General features: G+C 43.4%; 1 protein-coding gene and 1 non-coding gene across 3 annotated transcripts in view; both read left to right on the top strand.

Moving 5' to 3' along the window:
- The window catches only part of Galnt11 (polypeptide N-acetylgalactosaminyltransferase 11), a 33166-nt gene extending 12470 nt beyond the window's left edge, over positions 1–20696 (top strand). For both annotated transcript variants that reach the window (XM_038319462.2, XM_038319463.2), the window contains 11 exons: positions 2030–2359; positions 3067–3190; positions 4300–4466; positions 6601–6726; positions 7650–7899; positions 9894–10011; positions 14113–14265; positions 17038–17256; positions 18308–18412; positions 19778–19915; positions 20034–20696. In XM_038319462.2, coding sequence (XP_038175390.1) covers positions 2068–2359; positions 3067–3190; positions 4300–4466; positions 6601–6726; positions 7650–7899; positions 9894–10011; positions 14113–14265; positions 17038–17256; positions 18308–18412; positions 19778–19915; positions 20034–20165 — 1824 coding nt within the window. In that variant the 5' untranslated portion in view covers positions 2030–2067 and the 3' untranslated portion in view covers positions 20166–20696. The remainder of the gene's footprint in view (positions 1–2029; positions 2360–3066; positions 3191–4299; positions 4467–6600; positions 6727–7649; positions 7900–9893; positions 10012–14112; positions 14266–17037; positions 17257–18307; positions 18413–19777; positions 19916–20033) is intronic.
- On the top strand, positions 5887–5959 carry Trnak-cuu. The gene has a single exon. It is a non-coding gene; the product is annotated as a tRNA-Lys (tRNA).
- Positions 20697–21213: the final 517 nt, after the last annotated feature.

The raw sequence follows: 21213 nt of genomic DNA, 5'->3' as shown, positions 1-21213 counted from the left end.
GCAAAATACTCATAAACTAAAACAAATAAATCTAAAAGGAAGGAAAGAAGAAAAAAAAAACTTCAAAGCTTGCCATAATTTCCGGTCTTTTGTTACAGAGGTGCCATGGGTCAGACTCACGTCCTCACCCTGCGCAGCCATTGCTTTAACTGGCTGAGTTATTCCTGCGGCAGCGGAGGTTTTGGATTGAAGGGGGAATGATATCAATCTGTATAGTGTTGCCTAGAAAGTCGAAATTTACAGCATAGCTTGAAGGCCAGGAAAACTGGGTTGTCTATGGTGAAGCTGTTAGAAAAATACTTCCCAGGCGGTTTTTTCAAGGGTCTCATTGGCCTAGAACTTGTCCAAGTGTACTAGGCTAATTGGCCAGCAAGACAACAGGGATCCGCTTCTCTGTCCTTCCTAGGGCTAGCCTGAGAGTGTGCAGCCACAGCCAGAGTAACCCAGATCTCTACAGCAGCGCTCTCCACACCCTTTGAAGGGACTAGACCTGGCCCAGATGATGAAAATCAGGCTGAACAGATGCAAAGATCAGTGTCCAGCTGTGGTATAGAGTTGTTTGCTGGGACAATTCTATCCCGGGACTGAAGAGCTTGGCTGTTCTTCATGTCAACGTATTATGTGTTAGGATATAGGAGTCCACAGTAGAGGTAGGAAGGCCTGGAGTGGACTGACGAGAGCTGTGTTTAAATGTTAGTTTTGCTACATGGTTGTCATGGATTAAAGCGACATGCCCATGGCCTGACTTCAGCATTCCATGGCCTTCTGAACACGCTGTGCTTTTGTTTTTATTGCTGTTTGCTTATTAGTTGGCTGCTCCTGAGCCAAGGCAGTTAAAATATCTTAGTTGAAAGTCAGAGTTTGCCTTAAAGCTCACTATACTCTTTCTTCCCATGCTGTTGCAAATTGACTTGTTTTTCCTGATAAAGGCCTTTTGAACTTTTCTTCCAAAGCATTTCCTTGCACGTGGATTTTTCATGTATGTATTTAGTTCCCTGGTACTTCCAGCTGACAGGGAAGCTAACTGGCACCCTAAGTCCATTTAGTCACTACCCTCTTTTTATTAGTATTATCATTTTAATTTTACTTTAATTACTATTGTTTTTTAATGGAGATTGTGAAACATCTAGTAGTTCTTAGTTGGCAAATAATTCAGAACAGTTGTTTACCATCCAGGCTAAGGGCATAATCTTGTTCAGGAAGCTTAATGTTTAAAGTGAAGTTTACTAATTAATTTGCTTTGTCTTGTTTTTTAAATGGCTGTAGAAATAAGTAATTTATAAGTTGCATCTTCGTGCAGACACCTGTATGCACTAGTTTCTGAATTGCATCTCATCCCCAGTTGGAATGTTTTATATATGATGCTATTTGATATGATATTTTGTTCTGAGTTTGTTTTACATGATATCCTAAGGAGAGGGAACAATTATTGCAACTCTTTCTTGGCAACAATTGTTAGAACTAGATTAGTTCTAACTAGATTACTCTGGGATAGAGTAGTAGGCTCTGTGGTAGACGCTTTGGTTAGAAAGTCGACTTTCTTTTTCTGATTGGTTATGGGTTTTTTTTTCCCCCCCTGTGGTAAAGGTGGGGAAGGGCCCTGTTTTTTATTTTTGAGCCAAGGCCCCACTTTATAGACCAGGCTTGGAATTCACTATGTAGCACAGGCTGGCCATGAACTAAGATGGTCATTTTGCTTTCTCCTCCCAAGTACTGGGATTATAATTATGAGCCGCCACTCCTGGTATCTGGAAGAGACTTCGTGTCCTGTGATGATACATGCAGTACTTGTATTCCAGTCATGCAAAGCTAGAACCTGAAAATAGGGGCCAGACTAAAAGCGGTCCAGAGCAAAGGTGAAGTAGTGTTCATTAACAGGGTGGGTGACTATGTCAGCTCTTTTGTTGCTCTGTTTTTATTTTATCTGTTAACAATGGGTAGTTAGGGTGGTTTAGAAATCAGTGAGGGTGTTCAGTAGCTGATTGAGGGGTATGCTGGAGGCTCTAACATGCCTTTCTTTCTTTTTTAGGAAACTGAAAATGGCCCTTGAGCTATGCTAGGTCTATAATGGGAAGTGTCACAGTTCGATATTTCTGTTATGGGTGCCTTTTTACATCTGCTACCTGGACAATTCTGCTTTTCATTTATTTCAACTTCAGTGAAGTGACTCAGCCCCTTAGAAATGTGCCCATCAAGGGGTCTGGGCCTCATGGACCATTTCCCAAAAAATTCTACCCACGTTTTACTCGAAGTCCAGGTCGAGTATTAGATCCACAGTTTAAAGCAAACAGAATGGACGATTTGATGAATAGTCACCTTGAAGACTCGGATAAAGGCCTCTCAAAATCCTCCGAGCTCGGTAAGTAATCATATCTGTTTAAATTGTGATGCTTAGGATTAGAAATGTCCTATTTATTGTTCCCATAAGTTACATGGTTCCCGTTAGATTTGTACAGGAGCTGCTGACCTTTTCAGCTATTGTTTAAAGCCTGAACCCAAAGCTCTTAGGAACCCTTTTTATAGAAAAGCTTATGTGAATTTTTGTGGGGCATGGGTTCATATAAAAACTTGATGAGACTTGGGCCTACTGAAGTCTGTTGGTTTTTAATAATCGATTTCTCGTAGGGAACATTATTAATATTTCTCTGGTCACAGATAATTTGTCTTGTGAATAATTTATTTGTTTTTTTGAGACAGGGTCTCACTATGTATCTAAGCTGGCCTGGAACTCCCTGTGTAGTCCAGGATACAGATCTGCCTGTCTCTGTCTTCTGGTTGTTGGTGTGAAAGCTATGTGTGCCAGCTCATAGTAATGTGTTCTTAAAAATAATGGTTTGGAGCAAGTTTTCATGCTTAGGGCACATTTAGTTTGCATTAAGTTGATAAGAATCTGTCAGCCTCAGCTTACTCATTTGAAACCTGAAACTGCAGTCAGCCAATTTGAAAAATACAGTGATATAATCTAATATAATGGTGAAATCAGGCTTCAAGGGATCGTCACATCATAGTGGCTGTTGATCATCTTTCCAGACCTAAGACACTGACTGTAACTTCACTTTCTTTCAGGCATGATTTTCAATGAACGTGATCAGGAATTGAGAGACCTGGGTTACCAGAAACATGCCTTTAACATGCTCATTAGTAACCGCTTGGGATACCACAGAGACGTGCCAGACACCAGGAATGCAGAGTATGGTCCCTTTGGCTTCTGATGAGTCCCAATGACAGCGCTTTATCCCCAGTGAGAGCAGGCAAGGGCAGTGTCCAGATTTCGCACTTAGTATTTGTCACGCCTGATCCCACCCTGCCACTTGCAGCACTGTGGTCTGCAAGCGTAATGATGCAGTCTTAGAGCTGGCCGTGTGTCTTTGGAAATTCCAGCTCAATAACCTGAACCTGGACTTCAAAAAAATCATTATTGCATTTATGGAAACAAGAGATTAAAACTAGTGAATTACTACCTTTTCCATATTGTTTTGTACTTTATTATTTTCTTTCTTTCAATGGCTTTTTGTTCTTCTAGTCAGTTGTTGCACAGACAGGTGTTTGTTGAGCACCTTCAGTTTGTCATGCAATACAAAGGCCCTGGACAGAATAAGACGTAGCCCGAGGTTCACAGGGCTCAGTCTGTTTGGGGCAGGTGAGGAAACAAGTTATTGCAGTAGCATTAGGTAGGGCTCAGAAGGGACTGGTGGAGTGGTCTCTGTAGCACAGAGAGGGTTCTGAAGCATGTGTGGCATGTTGAGGGAACAACCCTCATCCACTCTGGCTATGGTAGGAGGTTGCAGGAGGCTGGCACTAGGTGGGGCAGACATTGCAGGGCTGTGAGGCTGAAGGAAAGAAGTCAGGATCTTGGAGTTTACTCTTCAGTGACTTCGTTATTGCTCAGAACCACCCATCAAGTAGCTGCTGTGTCCATGGAAGCTGTCCTGTCATCTGAGAATATCACAGTTTACTCAATATTTTATACGTTATTAGGCAAAAACTGAAACTTTCAAAGACAAAGTTTCATTGTGTTTGCACTTAACCTCATTGAGAAGCTGGGTATCAGCTTCAGAGGGCTACACATGCAGTAACTCCATGAAAAACAACTCACTGTGTAACTTCTGCCAAAGAAAAGAAAGCACATTTTAAAGATAACGTTACTAACGTGATGTAAAGCAAAGAATTAGTCACAGTGTTTTTGTGATGCCTAAAACCCGCTGTCATGCCAGAAAGAAGATGAGCAAGATGGCAGGAAATGGGCCAAGACATCTGAGCCTCTTAAAATATCAGATTTTCTTGTTTTGGTTGTTAAAGGTGTAGAGGAAAGTCCTACCCGACTGACCTCCCATCTGCTAGTGTTGTTATCTGTTTCTACAATGAAGCCTTCTCTGCCTTGCTGCGGACTGTGCACAGTGTTGTGGACCGCACGCCAGCACACGTTCTTCATGAGATCATCCTTGTGGATGACAGCAGTGACTTTGGTGAGTGTTGCTGTGAGTGGGCACAGTTCCTAGTTACTGCTGGTGCACCACAGCCGTGCTTTCGGCCTGCCCGTTGATTATAGAATGATTTTATCTTTATAGTCTGTTCTCAGTGTTACCAGATTTGCCCTTGGGGAATTTCCCCTTGGCTTGCTTTTAAAAATGTCCATTATAAATTAAGCTCAGATTCATAGGAAGTTCTCAAGACTTCCATTTGCCCTTTGACCAATTTCCCACGTTGATTCTTTTATATTTACAGAACAGTGTAGAAAACAGAATTCCACAGTGGAGAGGTGTCAGTTTCTCCTGCCCAGCAGTCCTGGTGCTCCCCAGGTGCTCTGTCTTTGTGTCCCTAGGACCCTTCCCTGGCATCTGGTGACCTCTCTGTCATTTCAAAAGTGTAATATAGGGCTGGAGAGATGGCTCAGTGGTTAAGAGCATTACCTGCTCTTCCAAAGGTCCTGAGTTCAGTTCCTGGCAACCACATGGTGGCTCACAACCATCTGTAATGGGGTCTGGTGCCCTCTTCTGGCCTGCAGGCATACACACAGACAGAATATTGTATACATAATAAATAAATATTTTTTAAAAAAGTGTAATATAGATGGATATGCAGTATGTACCCTTTTGGAACTGGCACTTTTTACTTGGCCCAGTGCCGTGTACCATGCTTCTAGAGTAAGTCTGCTACATCAGTTGTTCCCAGAGTGGACTGCATTCAGAAAGCTCTTAAATGTTATCTGAATGCCAGTTTTCTGAGAATCACTATGTATTTTACATGCCTTTCTTTAACTGTCAATTTTAGCAAAGAAAAGCTTTCTGTTGTTTGCTCCCATTCAGCTCTCAACCTACCTTAAGCTGCGTGAGGATCCATTTTACAGAGATGGAGATGGAAGAGTACGGGACTTTTGCTTAGGATAATTTTGAGTAGGTAGAGTTGAGGTTATACTTAATCTGCGTGGCACAGCACTGCAGATACAGTGATGGGGTGGGATGGAAACGTTTTCCATGCACTCAACAGCTTTCTAGACTGACAGCTTCAGTAGAGCTGCGTACCAACCAGTATATGAATGAACTGATGGATGAGCACAGCCCATGAGACCGTAATACTCAAACCTGGCTAAATATAGAAACTTTATGTGGGAAGGTTCATAGACATCAAAACTTGGCCTTTTGTGTGTTTGTTTTGTTTTTGTTGTTTTTGAGACAGGGTCTTTCTTTGTAGTTTTTGTTGTCCTAGAACTATGTAGAACCAGGCTGACCTTGAACTCACAGAAAACTACCTGCCTCTGCTACCCAAGTGCTGGGGTTAAAGGTGTGCAACACCACATCTGGCTTTTTTTCTTTTCCCCTTCCTTCCTTCCTTCCTTCCTTCCTTCCTTCCTTCCTTCCTTCCTTCCTTCCTTCCTTCCTTCCTTCCTCCCGGCTAGCTCAGTCGGTAGAGCATGAGACTCTTAATCTCAGGGTCGTGGGTTCGAGCCCCACGTTGGGCGCCAGAAGAAGCGGCGAAGATTGGAAATAACCAAAAATAGTCCTTTTATAATTACTCAATATTAATACAAGGGGAGATAAGGGAACTTACAGAACCAAGGGTCCAGCGGAGCCGAAGGTGAGCGCGGGGCAGCGCAAAAGAACGGGGCGCCTTCCGGCTCCCCAATCCTATTTAAGGGGAATGCTACCCCGCTGGAGCAGCCACGCCCCTGAACGCAGGGATTGGGCCAGCTGCCCCAATCCTTCCTTCCTTCCTTCCTTCCTTCCTTCCTTCCTTCCTTCCTTCCTTCCTTCCTTCCTTCCTTTCGACAAGAACCTCTCTTTGTAGTCTAGGCTGGCCTCAAGTTTGCTATCAAGCCAAAGTGGACATTGAATTGCAGTCAAGAGCCTTCATGTATGAATTCATTTCAGATACTGTCTGTGGAAACACATCTAAGGCAGCTTTTCCTCTCGGCTAGTTCTAACTCTGGGTTTCTTTTTTCTCCTACAGAGGATATTAGGATGTTTTACAATGAGTCTAACACATTTCTTTGATCACTTGTAGGTCTTGGCTTACATGGCAGATATGATTTTAGAAATGGTTATAAGATGCCTTCATGGATGTTTTATGTGGTGTGAGTAATTGTGGAACTGTTTTCTTCAGATGATTTAAAAGGAGAGCTAGATGAGTACATCCAAAGATACCTGCCTGCAAAAGTCAAGGTCATAAGAAATAGGAAACGTGAGGGATTGATCCGAGGAAGAATGATCGGAGCAGCCCATGCTACAGGTATATCTGCACTCTGTTTTGGACACCTACAGAGGTCCACACAAAGCTATACATCTTAGTTACTGTTCTGTTGCTGTGAAGAGACACCATGAGCAAGGCAGCTTATAAAGAAAGCATTTAGTTTAGGGCTTACAGGTTCAGTGGGTTAGTCTAGGGCTGTTGTGGCACTGGAGCAGCAGCTGAAAGTGTCCATCTGATCCATAAGCAAGAGACAGGGAGAGAACTGATTAGGCCTGGCCTGGCATGGGTTTTTGAAACCTCAAACCTCCAGTGACACACCTGACAAGGCTACACCTCCCAATCCTCCCTAAAATGTTCCATCCAGTGGGAACCCAGCGTTTGAACATGACTGCGGGGGCCATTCTGACTCAGCCCACTACACCATGTTTTCTTGACCGTTGCCCAAAGGAGTGAAGAAGCTTTGTTCTGTTTGGAAAGATTTTGTAACTCTGACCTGCTGCCCTAAAGCACAGAGTACAAAAATTGCTGCTAGAGCCCTCACTGGCCTGTTTCTACAGTGGCCTTTTGGTTAATTATTGGTCTCTAGAATATGTTTCTTATCTTGCTGCTCACATAAGTAGAAAAGTCCAAGCTGACAAGTAACTGAACTTCTAAAAATCTCATATAGAAATATAAACTCCAAACTGCTTGACTTGAGTTATGCTAATAGTTAGTTCTTAGTATGGAGTGCACCTCTTTAGAGTCAGTGTCAGGATTTTACTTGGTAAATAGGATTGGTTTCCATAGCTATAAACAGTGCTTAAAACTCCGATAGCATGAAGGGGGTGGTTGTTCCTGGGAGGTTTTCAGGCCTTTCCATGTGCTACGCACTAATCTCCCAGTTGGCAGTGCAGAGAATAGTTTCTTGATGGGGGTGGTCATAGTATGAGGTACCATTCTCATCTTCTCCCGTCACCTTCCAGGAGAAGTCCTGGTGTTCCTCGACAGCCACTGTGAGGTGAATGTGATGTGGTTGCAGCCCTTGCTGGCCGTCATCCATGAGGATCCACACACTGTGGTGTGCCCTGTGATCGACATCATCAGCGCTGACACACTTGCCTACAGCTCATCCCCAGTGGTGCGGGGAGGTTTCAACTGGGGGCTGCACTTCAAGTGGGATTTAGTTCCTGTATCTGAGCTGGGAGGAGCTGGTGGAGCCACTGCACCAATAAGGTAAGAGAGGTTGGCACAGTCTATTAAGAAAAGAACAGTTGGTGGTGGCCCCTATCTTTAATCCCAGATCTCTGAGTTCAAGGCCAGCCTGGGCTACAAGAGCTAGTTCCAGGACAGGCTCCAAAGCTACAGAGAAACACTGTCTCAGAAAAGAAAAGAACAGACTATTAAGGAAAATTTCTTCTTTGCAAGGGACAAAGGTCTTAACTTACCTGGTTAAAAAAAGAATTGAAGCTAGGTGCTATAAAGAGACCCTATCTCAAAAACACAACAAATTTTGTTTCTGTTTTTGTTTGTTCTTGAGACAGGATTTATCTCTTCCGGCTATCCTGGAACTCACTCTGTAGACCAGGCTGGCTCCACCTGCCTCTGCTTCCTGCATTCTGGGATTAAAGGTGTGCACCACTGTGACTGGTCCAGCAAGTAGTATACTTTTCTATAAACGCAGCCCAGAGTTAGAGTAAGAAACTGTCAGTGACCATAGTGCTGTGTAGTTTGTAGAGGAAATAGGTCATGTTTCCTGGGGTAGTATGGGTGCCCCCATGCGCTGGCTCTTTGTCAGGCAGAGTCTAGGACTGTTTTATTAGACTTCAGGTGTTTTTGTTGTATTTTGGAATATTTGCATATCCATAGTTGGATATTTTGAGATGAGACCCAAGTCTTAACTGTAATGCACTTGTATTTCTTATTTTTGCACAAGACCTGAAGGTAACTTGATGCAACCTTCAGGAACCTTTGTTGCAAACAAGAAGTCATGTTAATCTTTTTTAATTTTTTGAACAATATATTTTGGTCATATTCCTTCCCCTCACCAACTCTTCCCAAATCTCCCTCCCTACCCATCCAGCTTCATATTCTTTCTTAAAAAACAAACTCAAGAACAAAACAAAGCACATTAAAAAATACCCACACCTCCCCAAAGAGTCCTTTTTGTGTTGACCTATTCCAGCGCATGACCTGCTTTGGGTGTGGTTGATATACCCAGTGTCATGGTATTGAAGAGAAATGATTTTCTTTTTCCCAGCAACTCTCCCAGTTGCAGATACAGTCTTGGCTGTCTTATTTCAAATTCCTTTGAAGATGTTTTCTTTCAAAGTGTTTTTCAGACATGTATAAATAGGTTTTGTTGTTTTGTTTTTTTAAAGACAGTCAGGGTTCATGTCATATAGCATGCAGGATTGGGGATTGAAGCTAGGGATTTCTTCCTTCTCTACAAGTCCCCTTACCAACTGAGCCACATGCAGTCCGTGTGTAAATGGCTTTTCTCCCAAGCTTCCAATCTTTTTTTTTTTGAGTATATGGAGCAGTTTTCAAGTCTGTTTGATAACTTCATAATTAAAACTTCACATCTATTTTTGTTATAGACTTTCTCTTTTCTTTGCCTTCCTGGTTTCCTGATTATTTATCTGTCCGCTCTTTTGTTAGACATTCTAGAGTCCTTGTTGAGTATTCTTCTCTTCTGTAGGCAGTTGGAGCGGTAGAACCCACCCATGAATCCTACCTCCAGGTTAGGAGGTCAGATGTTTGCAAGTTGGAATTGAGCCTTTGAGTAGTGCCTACTGCAGCTTTTCTCATTGCAAGACAGGGTGCTGCACCCTCAGCCCTAATGGCATTATACACTGTTGGCAAGCTGCTATGGGGAAGGGAGGGGTGGAGGGAGAGACCCTTATGTGTTTTAGGAGTTAACAGAATCCCTGGCCTTAAACCAGATGCCATGCATATACCCCATTCACATGTCAAGTATGATAGCTCTAAACATTTAGAGTTCTAAAAATGCTCTAATGTGGATCTCACTGCTGGTGCAGTCATCCACTTGAGCCCCTGCTGACAACCCAACAATCCAGAAATTAAATGTTAACCTTTTTATCTGTTATCCTTTTATTGTTTACCTTTTCTCTAATGACAGCTAATCTCCTATGTCCCAGAGTCGCAGAGACTTTAAACAAAAGGTAACTGGTTCTGTTGAATGAGCTCAGGCTGTGGTCTTTTTCTAGGTCACCTACAATGGCTGGAGGATTGTTTGCAATGAACAGACAGTATTTCAATGATCTTGGACAGTATGACAGTGGCATGGATATCTGGGGAGGAGAAAATCTGGAAATCTCATTTCGGGTAATTTTGATGTTGTGTGTGTTCTGTTATTAAATTATCTGTAATGGAATATAATTGCAGTTTGGGGCAAAGAGAACCTTCTGAGCAGGTAGGCCCCCACCACCACACCTGGACCTGTCCGCAGAGTCCCCGTCAGCCCACAGCACAGTATTTATACACACCTTCATAGTGCTTTAGAGGGTAGTTTTTCTCCAAATTTTTTTCAGGTTGAAAGTTTGTTTATATATATATATATATATATATATATATATATATATATATATATATATATATATATCTCATTCAGTTTTCTTTTGTTCTTCTTAGCAAAAGTAAATGAATCCCATAAATGTTAAATGTATATACACTCTCAGAGATGACATGGCATGCATATTTTTTTTTAAAAATTTATCAGTTTAATTTTGTTCATTATTTTGTTTTATCCTTCATAATTTTTTCTCTTATTAAGAATTTTTTAATACAGTTTTTTTTCTCATTTTACATAGCTATCCCCATTCCTACTCCCAACCCCTCCTGCTTTCTCCAACTTCCTTCCACTCCACCTCCCATTCACTCCTCAGGAAGGGTAAGGCTTCCCATGGAGAGTCAACAAAGTCTTACACTTCAGTTGGAGGCAAGACCAAGGCCCTTCCCCCTATCTAGGCTGAACAAGGTATCCCTCCAAAAAGAATGCACTCCTAGATGTCAGTTCAAGGACTAGGGATAAATCCTGGTCCCACTGCTAGTGGTCCCACAGATGGTCCAAGCCTCATAACTGTCCCCCACGTTTAGTGGGCCTAGTTTGGTCCTACGCAGGTTCACCTGCTATCCATCCAGAGTCAGTGAGCTCTCACTAGCTTGGGTCAGCTGTTTCTGTGGGTATCACCATCATGGTCTTGAACTCTTTACTCAAATTATTGCTTCTCCCTCTCTCAGGCTGGTCTTAGGTTACTTGGTCCAGTGCTTCACTGTGGATCTCTGTATCTGCTTCCATCAGTTGCTGGATGAAGGTTCTATGATGACGATTAAGGTAGTCATCAGTCTGATTACAGGGGAAGGCCAGTTTAGGCATCCTCTCCTGTTACTTAGAGTCTTAGCTGGGGTCATCCTTCAGGATTCCTGGGAATTTCCCTAGTGCCATGTTTCTCGATAACCCTTTAATGGCTCCCTTAATCTTTCCTTTCTCTCCCTTACTTTCCTGTCCCCTTCTTGAGCACCTATCCCCTCATGTTCTCCTCTTCCATCTCTTGTAATGTGTTGGTTACGCTTGCATCTGTAGTTCCTGTTCGTTTACCCAGATTTTCCCCTTCAGAATTCTGTCTGTGTTTTCTTTATTGCCTCTATTTCAGTTTTCAGATTCCAAACTGTTTGAGCTGCTTGCTTTACCTGCTTGTTTTTTCTTGGATTTCTTTAAGAAATTTCTTACTGATATTTTTCCAGTTTTTTCCATTTTTTTCCATTTCTCTAAGGAAAATTTTCATTTCTTCTTTACGAGTCTCTATCTTCTTCATAAAGTTATATTGAAGATTGTTTTCTTCTTCTTCTGGGTTAGGATAAGATGTTAAGTTCTTCCTGTTGTAGAACTACTGGGTTCTGGTGGTGCCATATTGGTCTTTATATTGTTGTATGTGTTCTTACACTGCCGTCTGCCCATCTTTTCCTTCAGTGGGTGCAGGTGGGGCCTGTGCTTCAGGGAGTCCCTCTTCCTCCAGGCGGTAAAGGTGGGACCTGTGGCTTAGGTGGTTGCTCTTCCTCTGGGTGCATGTAGCACCGAGCCTCTAGTCTCTAGGGCTCCTCCAGGGGCAGTCTAGGCGAAAGCTCTAGTGGTCCCAGATGTGGTGGAGAATGGTAGTGGGTATGCTGAGGGGGGGGTTGTTTCTGGGGTTTGGGGGGGTGGGGGGAGAATGAGCTGTTCCATCCAGGACAAAGGCCTAGAGAGCTGAGCCTTAAGTGGGGACCCAGCCACTTCCCTCTCCAGGGGCAGTTTGGGCCAAGGCTCCAGCTGGCACATGCGTGTTTTAAAAGAGCTTTCTGAATGTTCTTTTGAAAAATGTGTATGCTGTTGTGTTCGGCACTCATGTGGAAGCCAGGGTGCAACTTAGAGAGTTGGTTCTCTCCTGCCACGTGGGTTCTGGAGTTGAACCCGAGTCATCAGGCTTGGTGGCAGGCACTTTTACTCAATAAACCATCTTGCTAGTTCTGCAACCAAGTACTTTTGAACTTGTATAATTTAGAAAAATCACTTTTTGGATTTGGGGAGATGGCTTAGTGGTCAAAGCACTTGCCCTGCAAGCGAGAGTAGAGAAGTGTGGATCTTAAGGGCCTGTGTGAATGTCAGGTTGACATGGCCAATTACATGACATCTGTAATTTAGCCTTGGAATGCAGACAGGCTGGCTAGTGAGACTTGTTAGGGTCCGAGAAAAAGCCCCCAAAGAAGACCAACAACCACAAAGATGACCAACAACCACATATGCAATAACAAGAGTGTTTTATTGATTCCAATGTTGGGGTGGCAAAAGAGCGACCCCCAAAGAGGTCACAAGCTCCTTTTAAACAGAGTTAGGGGAATGCCAGAGAGGAGGGATTAATCTGGGCTGATTGGTGGAGGAAAGATTAGTATGAGGGCTGATTGGTGGAAGGTCCTAGTGGCTAGGGACCTTCCAGCAGCAGAGTAGGGGAAGCCTGCGGAAGTCTGGGGGGGGCATCTGTTGAGCTAGCAGAAGGGCTTTTGGGGCCTGCTGATCCAGCAGAAGGGCTTGTAGGGTGCTTGCTGGTGGTCACCCATAAGTTGTGGTTAATGAGACCTGCTTGTTCAGCTCTGTCCCATTCTAGTGAAGTCAAACTAAGGTCTGGTTTCTGTCAAGGTTCTGGTCTGCTGCCCCCAACCCCGCCACCCCCTTTTCAAGACTGGCCATACTAGTGTAGTGTGGGAAATCCTTCTGCATATGTGTTGGTTTTATTGGTTAATGAATAAAGAAGCTTGCTTGGCCTATGATAGGCAGAGTAGGTGGGAAAACTAAACTGGATACTGGGAGAAAGAAGGCAGAGTCAGGGAGAAGCCGTGTAGCCTTCCAGAGACAGATACCAGACAAAACCTTGCCAGTAAGCCACAGCCATGTGGCAGTACACAGATTAATAAAAATGGGTTAAAGTAAGATGTAAGAGGTAGCCAATAAGAAGCTGAAGCTAATAGACCAAGCAGTGATTTAATTAATACAGTTTCTATGTGGTTATTTCGAGTCTGGGCAGCCGGGAACAGTCAGTCTCCCTACTACACTAGTGAGCTCTGGGTTTGATTGAGACCCTGCCTCAGAATGATAAAGTAGAAGAGTGATAGAGGGACTCACATCCCTTCAAAAGACAGATTATTTATGGAGTTATGTATACAGATGTTTTGTCTGCATGTACATCTAGACACCAGAAGAGGGCATCAGATCCCACTATAGATGTGAACCACCATGTGGGTGATGGGAATTGAACAGAAAACCTGGAAAAGTACCCAGTGCTCTTAACCACTGAGCCATCTCAAGCCTTCTCTCCAGCCCCCAAGATTCCCAAGATTAACTTCAGGCTTCAGTGTTCAATTTCCTGCATGTGTGCTGCATATGTAGGACCACAATGCAGACCACCAAGAAAAACAAGTTGTTTTCTTAGAAACAGTGTATAAAAGAAAGTACATCGGCTGGGTGCACGCCTTTAATCTCAGCTCTTGGGAGGCAGAGGCAGGCGGATCTCTGAGTTCAAGAGATCTACAGAGCTAGTTCCAGGACAGGCTTCAAAGCTACAGAGAAACCCTGTCTTGGAAAACAAAACCAAACAAAACAAAAAAGAAAGTACATGAAAAACAGAAGACCAGCTAATAAGCATTCCTGTCCTAAATCCTTAAGAGCGAGTCCATTAACACAACAAAGGATGATAACACAATTCAGACACACGGGAACAGATGAATGTTTCAGAATTTGCTGCCTTTTTCATTTTAGGAAGACCTAATTTTTAAATGCCCCTACTTTCTTCTGAGTACATCTTGTAGGAGAAACACCTGTAAGTTGCATAGCCACCATTCATAGAGTGCATGTGCTGCTTCACAGTCTGAACTGACAGTCAATTTGCTTCTGGCTAGATTTGGATGTGTGGCGGTAAGCTCTTCATCATCCCTTGCTCGAGAGTAGGACACATTTTCCGAAAAAGGCGGCCATATGGATCTCCCGAAGGCCAGGACACCATGACGCACAACTCCCTGAGGCTGGCACATGTCTGGTTGGACGAGTACAAGGTGAGTGTCGTCTGCCTTTCATTCCACTCATGCGCCGCTCTCCTTGGCTGACCTCATTGTTGTGCCATTTCTCTCTGGGCTTCTTTTCCACCAGGATTCACTCAGTTTTGATTCTCACCTGACTTTTGAGGGTGACCCTGTAAGTATCGGAAGCAGCTCTGTGTTAGTGTGCTGATCCTTCTGGGCCCTTCAGGGTTAGGGACTCCAGAACTGGGCTGTGCTTTCTCACCCACTGGGCTTCACTGCTCACTCAGGATTCCTGTTCCATTTCTTTTCTACCTTATACAGCTTTGTTTTCTTTGTAGCCTCTCTATCAAGTATAATATGCCTGTCCATTTTAAAGCATTTTGTTACAGCAAAAAGAAATAATGTATCCTTCATGTGTCACCTCTCTCCATAGCCCTAGAGAACCACACCTGTCTCTTGGCTCTACAGTCTCTTCTAGACCTCTCACACCTGTGCCCACCCCTGGCCTTCACTTGGCATCTGTGTTAGGCTGGTCTCAGCACTCCACTACTTCCCCTTGTCAGGGACACTTGTCAGTGTGGTTATTGCCTGTTGTTCACATGTTAACTCCTATTAAAACGCTTTTGCAATTAGTTGTGTGCAGTTGCTACTGTCATTGGAACGGGTTGGTCTGATACTCCATCCTTGTGCCTTCATGTTCTGGGATTACAGGTGTGCATGTACTAGCATGTCTGGCTAAGTACCCGACCTCTTATTTAGAGACAAACAAGATGACTAAGGGAATATACAGCGACCTGCAACCCTGTGAGGTAAATGTAAATAGCAGCAGATACCCAGACTGGAGTGCTGAGGAGGGAGCCGGGGAGCAGAGATGGGGGCTCAGCATGCCAAGCTTCTTTTTGTCTCCTTCCCTCTCCTAACCCAGAACTTTGTGGGGCTCAGCTCGCTGTGAATCGTTATCATCTCTGTGTGACAGAGATCTCACAGTGTGGCTTGCTGACCTCTAGGATCTGCCCACCCACTCAGGTTTGCAGGGTCTAACTCATTTCCACAGTCAGATAAATACACTTACTGTGTTTGCTGTGTAGACATTGCATGCCTGAGCGAGGAAGCAGCAGCTGCTTTCCTGTAAGAATGCAATTGAAGAGACAGCAGTTGTCTGAAGTCTTGTCAGTGGTCACGTGAACACTTCCTGTGGAGTGCAGTGGCTTGGCTGAGGGCCGAGCTACACTGTTCTCCAGAAGCACTTGCCTATGACTCTGGGCATCCTTTCAAAGTGAACCAAGGCTTGTCAGAGATGAAATTCAACTCTTTTTTTTTTTTTTTTTTTGGTTTTTCGAGACAGGGTTTCTCTGTAGCTTTGAAGCCTGTCCTGGATCTAGCTCTTGTAGACCAGGCTGGCCTCGAACTCAGAGATCCGCCTGCCTCTGCCTCCCGAGTGCTGGGATTAAAGGCGTGCGCCACCACCACCCGGCTTTTCAACTACATTTTTCATGAGGTTGCACTTTTTAAACAATGAAATGGCTCAGTGGGTAAATATGTTTGCCACACAACTAGGACAGCCAGCTTGATTCCAGAACCCTACCCAAAGGTAGGGAGAGTCGTTGCCTGCCTGCTGTGAGTGCACCAAGGCATGCAAGCCCCATCAGAGTAAGCTTGCACAGTGTCAGGGGAAATGTACATTTGCGACAGATAAAGTGAGTTTCTAGATGAGGTGGTGGTGCATTCTTTTAACTCCAGCACTCAGGAGGCCAAGACAGGTGGTCATTTGTGAGTTCAAAGCCAGCCTGGTCTACAGAGTGAGTTCAGGACAACCAGAGCTACACAGAGAAACCCTGTTTTTGAAAAAAGCAGCTTCTACTAATAGTGTTGGGTCTTTGTTTGTTTTGTTAGTGGTACTGTTTTTTAGATAGTCTTACCATGTAGTCTTGACTGACTGGAGCTGCTACATAGATCAGGCTAGTTTTGAACTCAAAGAGATCTGCCTACTTCTGCCTCTCTAGTGCTGAGATTAAAGGTGCGTACAACTATGCCTGCCTCAGTTTTAATTTTTTTCTTTTTCTTTTTGAGACACGGTTTCTCTGTAACTTTGGGGCCTGTCCTGGAGCTAGCTCTTGTAGTTGGCCTCGAACTCAGAGAGATCTGCCTGTCTCTGTCTCCTGAGTGCTGGGGTTAAAGGCAGGCACCACCACTGCTGGCTCAGTTTTAGTTGGTATCCATGGAATCATGGATCTTTAGCTCATGTTGAGAATAATAGAGGCCAGAGTTTGAGTCACTCATCTCACATAGAATCTGCTGTATTCTGTAGTATTTGTTGCTGGGAAAAAACACCATGACCATGGCAACTTTTCTAAAGGAAACATTTAATTGGGGTGCCTTACAGTTCAGAGGTTCAGTTCATTATCATCACTGCAGGAAGCAAGACAGCATGCAGGCAGCATGGTGCTGGAGAGGGAAGGGAGTCCTACATCTTCTTGCAGGCAATGCGAAGTCAGCTGAGACCTCAAAGCCCACCTCCACAGTGACATACTTGCTCCAACAAGATCACACCACTCCAAAAAGGTTTCAGTTTCTAATAGTGCCAGTTCCTTTGATGGCCATTTTCTTTCAGGTCACCAAATCTGCTGACTTAAGAGTTTCCTTCAGTTTGTCTTCTGTGAAATCAAATATATCTTGAGTTTATGTTACGGTTAGTGCCAGGCATGTGGAAAGTTCCCATTGATATTTTGACATTAAGAAAACACAGGACTGTTTTCCTCACAGAATATGTAACCTATTTCCACATTTTTCTTTTTTTAAACTTAGGAGCAGTACTTTTCCTTAAGACCTGATTTGAAGACCAAAAGCTTTGGAAATATCAGTGAGCGTGTTGAATTGAGGAAAAAATTGGGCTGCCAATCATTCAAATGGTATTTGGACAATATTTACCCTGAAATGCAAATACCTGGCCCAAATGCCAAACCTCAGCAGCCCATCTTCATCAACAGAGGGCCCAAGCGTCCCAGAGTCCTTCTGCGCGGACGGGTGAGACAGCAGTCCTGTCTGAGGGTTTTGTTGGGAGGCGTGTAGCAGGAAGTTTTCTTGAGGTTCTGTGATAAACGATCTAGATTTAAGTATATTCTTTTGGGGATTTCCCCCTACTCAAGTAGAAAACTTAAAAATTTTTGTGTTTGCTGTTTACATCCAGGTCAAGATGTACTTACTGCGTTGGAGTAGGTTATGTATCACCTTCCAAGAGTAGTTACAGTTAAGTTGGTGTGACATGCGGTGAACTTCACACCCAGTGCACTGGCAGTCCGCAGAGCTTAGCAGAAGCACACGGTAGACCCTTCTAATTGTGCTCGCAGCTTTTGGGGTCTGCTCTTCTAATTTTTAAAACTGGCATTTTGGATGCTGGGGATGGATATATATATATATATATATATATATATATATATATATATATATGTACACATACATATATATGTATGTATATATATTTATTTATTTATATATATACATACATACACACAGGTGCACATATACAGGTGTGCCTGCCCAATCCTGTGCACACCCACACTGACAGAAAGTTGTCTAAACTCCTAAGGCACATTTCCCAGCTTTTTGTATTCAATTGAGCCTAGTACTTTTCTCCTTGTTTACTTTATAAAACCCCAAAACAACCACCAAGATGTTTATTGGGTCTTTTTCTTAAGTAAAAAAAAATAAGTATTTTGTGTCCATATAGTTGAAATCCCTTCCAGCATAATTCTTGATCTTGGTTTCACTGTTGGAAGGTCTTGGTGGTTCCGTACTTCCAAGTCAGCATAAACATAGTGTACTTAAAAAAAAAAAAAAAAAAAAAAAAAGGTTAAACAGGGTTTTTTGTTGCATAGCACAGGTTGGCCTCAAATTCATGATCCTCCTGCTTCAGCTCCATGAGTGCTGGGATTATAGGCCTAAGTCACCAGGCCTGACTTCATCTTAGTTCCTAGGTTCTTACTTGGTACTGTGGAAAAGTATTTCCCATGCCAAACACACACCCGGGCACCAGGTGTCTGCGCAGGGTCCTCAAGAACACCCTTCTCTTTTGCAGCTCTTCCACTTGCAGACCAACAAATGCCTGGTAGCCCAGGGCCGCTCCAGCCAGAAAGGAGGCCTGGTGCTGCTTAAGGCCTGTGACTATGGAGACCCGACTCAGGTGGGTGACACCTCCCAGTGCATGGCCACTCTGCGGAAGGAAAGCACACATGGGCAGACGCAGACTATCAGACTTAAGTTTTAGGTTGCATAACTGCTTCTGTCTTCTCCATGTTTCTCTGCCTCTGATCATTGCTTGTCAATTGTTCAGACCTTTGTGCTTTTTTTACGGTGGTGTGGGGAGTGCTCTTCTTCAAATCTTAAGTCCTCAGTAGAGAAGCAGATTTTTCTGACCAATTTTTACAACTCATTAGAGGACATCTCAACAGAATTTTGGTTCACTCCATCTACTTAATTCCAGTTAGTTTGTCTTTTCAATATTAAATATTAAAATGTAAGCAAATAACATTTCAGTTTGTTACTGTAATTTCAGGCTTGCTTATTAGACGGCACAACCTAACAGTGATTTAAACTCCCAGCTGTCAGGACTGGCCTCTGTTGACTGTCACTCCATTTCATTGGTGCACTGCTGTCATACAGGGATGGGAAAACACCTGGGTCTTTTGGTAAATGGAATGTATACATGGACATTTCTAGAACATACTGCCTTAAAAAAACAGAACATCAGTTTATTATGTGAGTGCACACATGGTGGTCAGAGGACAAGTTGCAGCAGTCAGTGCTCTTCTCTGATCACGTGGGGACAGGAATGGAACTTAGGTCATCGGGCTTGGCAGCAGGTGCCTTTTCTCCACTGGCCCAAGTTAAATGGTACTGAGTTGTAGCCATGCATGATTACACTGATACTATAGGTACTTATAATCAAAGCAGTGTAGTTCCTCAGTCGTACTGGCTTCAAGTGGCCAGTACAGGTTTCAAGCAGGGCTTGCTCTCTAGTCCCTGGTGGAGTTCCTTTTGTGATAGCACCTGTGGGAAATTTTCTCACTGTATCTGTATTCATCCTGTTTGAGGCCTGGGACAGAAACCAGGATTATTTGCATACACACCTAAAGGAAATGCTGCTTCAGGTTGGCTGGCCCAGGTCTCACAGCAGACACTGTGAGCTGGAATTGGGGTGTGATGTGTGCAGAAGGGCTGGAGTGGAGCAGCTTATGCACATCATCACCCAGCAGATGAGGACTGTGCTAATAATCAGCTTTACATGCACTTGTCCACACCTCTTGTGGCTTCGCCAAGCTTTACAGGTCTCTGAATTAAGGAAACTGGAAACGATTTACAGTGACACATTCCCCAGTGACCCTGAGACATCTTTTGGCCTCCCTTATCTCCCAGATAGTTGAGGGAGTGCTCGGACCAGTGTGCCTGTGGGAAGACCACGAAGAGCACATTGTGAAGTATTATCTAGTATCAGTACCTAAAGCAACACTTGTGTGTGTTTTTTTTTAATCTTTTTTTTTATCACTAGATCTGGATTTATAATGAAGACCATGAGTTGATTTTAAACAACCTCCTTTGCCTCGATATGTCAGAAACTCGCTCTTCAGACCCACCTCGACTCATGAAGTGCCATGGGTCAGGAGGATCTCAGCAGTGGACCTTTGGGGTGAGGCTCTCACTTATAAACATGGGCTTTAACTAGTCCTAATGGTTCGACATCTTTCCTGCATGCTACAGGAATGTTTGTTTTTAAATAAAAAGTCCTTTTTTTTTCTTTTTTCCAGAAGAACAATAGGCTATACCAAGTGTCTGTTGGACAGTGCCTGAGAGTGGTGGACCTGATGGATCAGAAGGGCTCTGTCGGCATGGCCATCTGTGATGGCTCTTCCTCCCAAAAGTGGCGCCTAGAAGGTTAAGGTGGGCCCTGAGTGGAGGCAACATAATTTGCCAGATTTTGTCACACCTGCCATAATCAAGGTGCTTTATGAAGTATGCTGCTGACCCCAACAGACAAGAACCTTGATAGAAGGTGACCATCACAGGAGCAGAAGGTGCTTCACTGGGACTTGGGTTATTTCTGAGCTGCTAAGGGATTCTTGTTTATCCAGGGAAAACAAAATAAATAGCAAGATTTGAGTCTATTAGTACAAACCCAGGAAGCAGACATTTGTATTTATTTACGTTTCTCTCATTCTCCTTTGGAGAGGGAACGGTTTCTGTCTAATCAGGAACTTGTTACAATTTCCTTTCAAAGAGGACTTCATAGGAGATTTCTTTTTACTATCATTTGTTTAACGTTTCTAATAGATTTTAAAACTGGTTGAATGCATATTACTTTTAGCTTCAGAAGATATCATGTATATTTAAGAGGCATTTAACTATTATAAATTATTTTAATGACTTAATAGGCTCTCTACATTAAATAAAGGATTTTTTTGATCATTTAACTATGATTTATGTCTCTTCCAGTTTTCTGTTCTGTCTGGTCCTGCAGATGTTCAGTCCCAAAGAAACACAGAGGCTTGTATTAATTAATAAACCGTTTGACCTATTAGTTCAGGGTTATTACTTACTAGCTCTTAGATTAACTCATTTATGTTTAGCCATATGGCTTGGTACCTTTTCTCATTAAGCCATTCTCATCTTGCTTCCTCTGCGTCTGGCTGGTGACACTCTGCCTTTCCTGTTTCATAAATTCTCTTAGTCTGTTGCTCTGCCTATACTTTCTGCCTGGCTACTGGCCAATTAGTGCTTTATTAAACCAATGAGTGATAAATCTTTACAGTGCACAAGAGCATTATCCCACAGCATTCCTCTGACTTGCTGTGGGGCCGGCCTGTGGTCTGGATGACCTAGGAATATGATGGGAAATACTTCACAAATGGGCTGATAGCTCACTAAGCTAGACAGACGGCAGTTGCTAATTTCAGTAGCAGTTCCTTAGTTTGACCTGAGTGAATTTGG

This window comes from Arvicola amphibius, chromosome 2 (genome assembly GCF_903992535.2).
Source record: "Arvicola amphibius chromosome 2, mArvAmp1.2, whole genome shotgun sequence".
In the NCBI taxonomy this organism is placed as follows: Eukaryota; Metazoa; Chordata; class Mammalia; order Rodentia; family Cricetidae; genus Arvicola; species Arvicola amphibius.
This window is presented reverse-complemented; position numbering and strand designations above follow the sequence as displayed.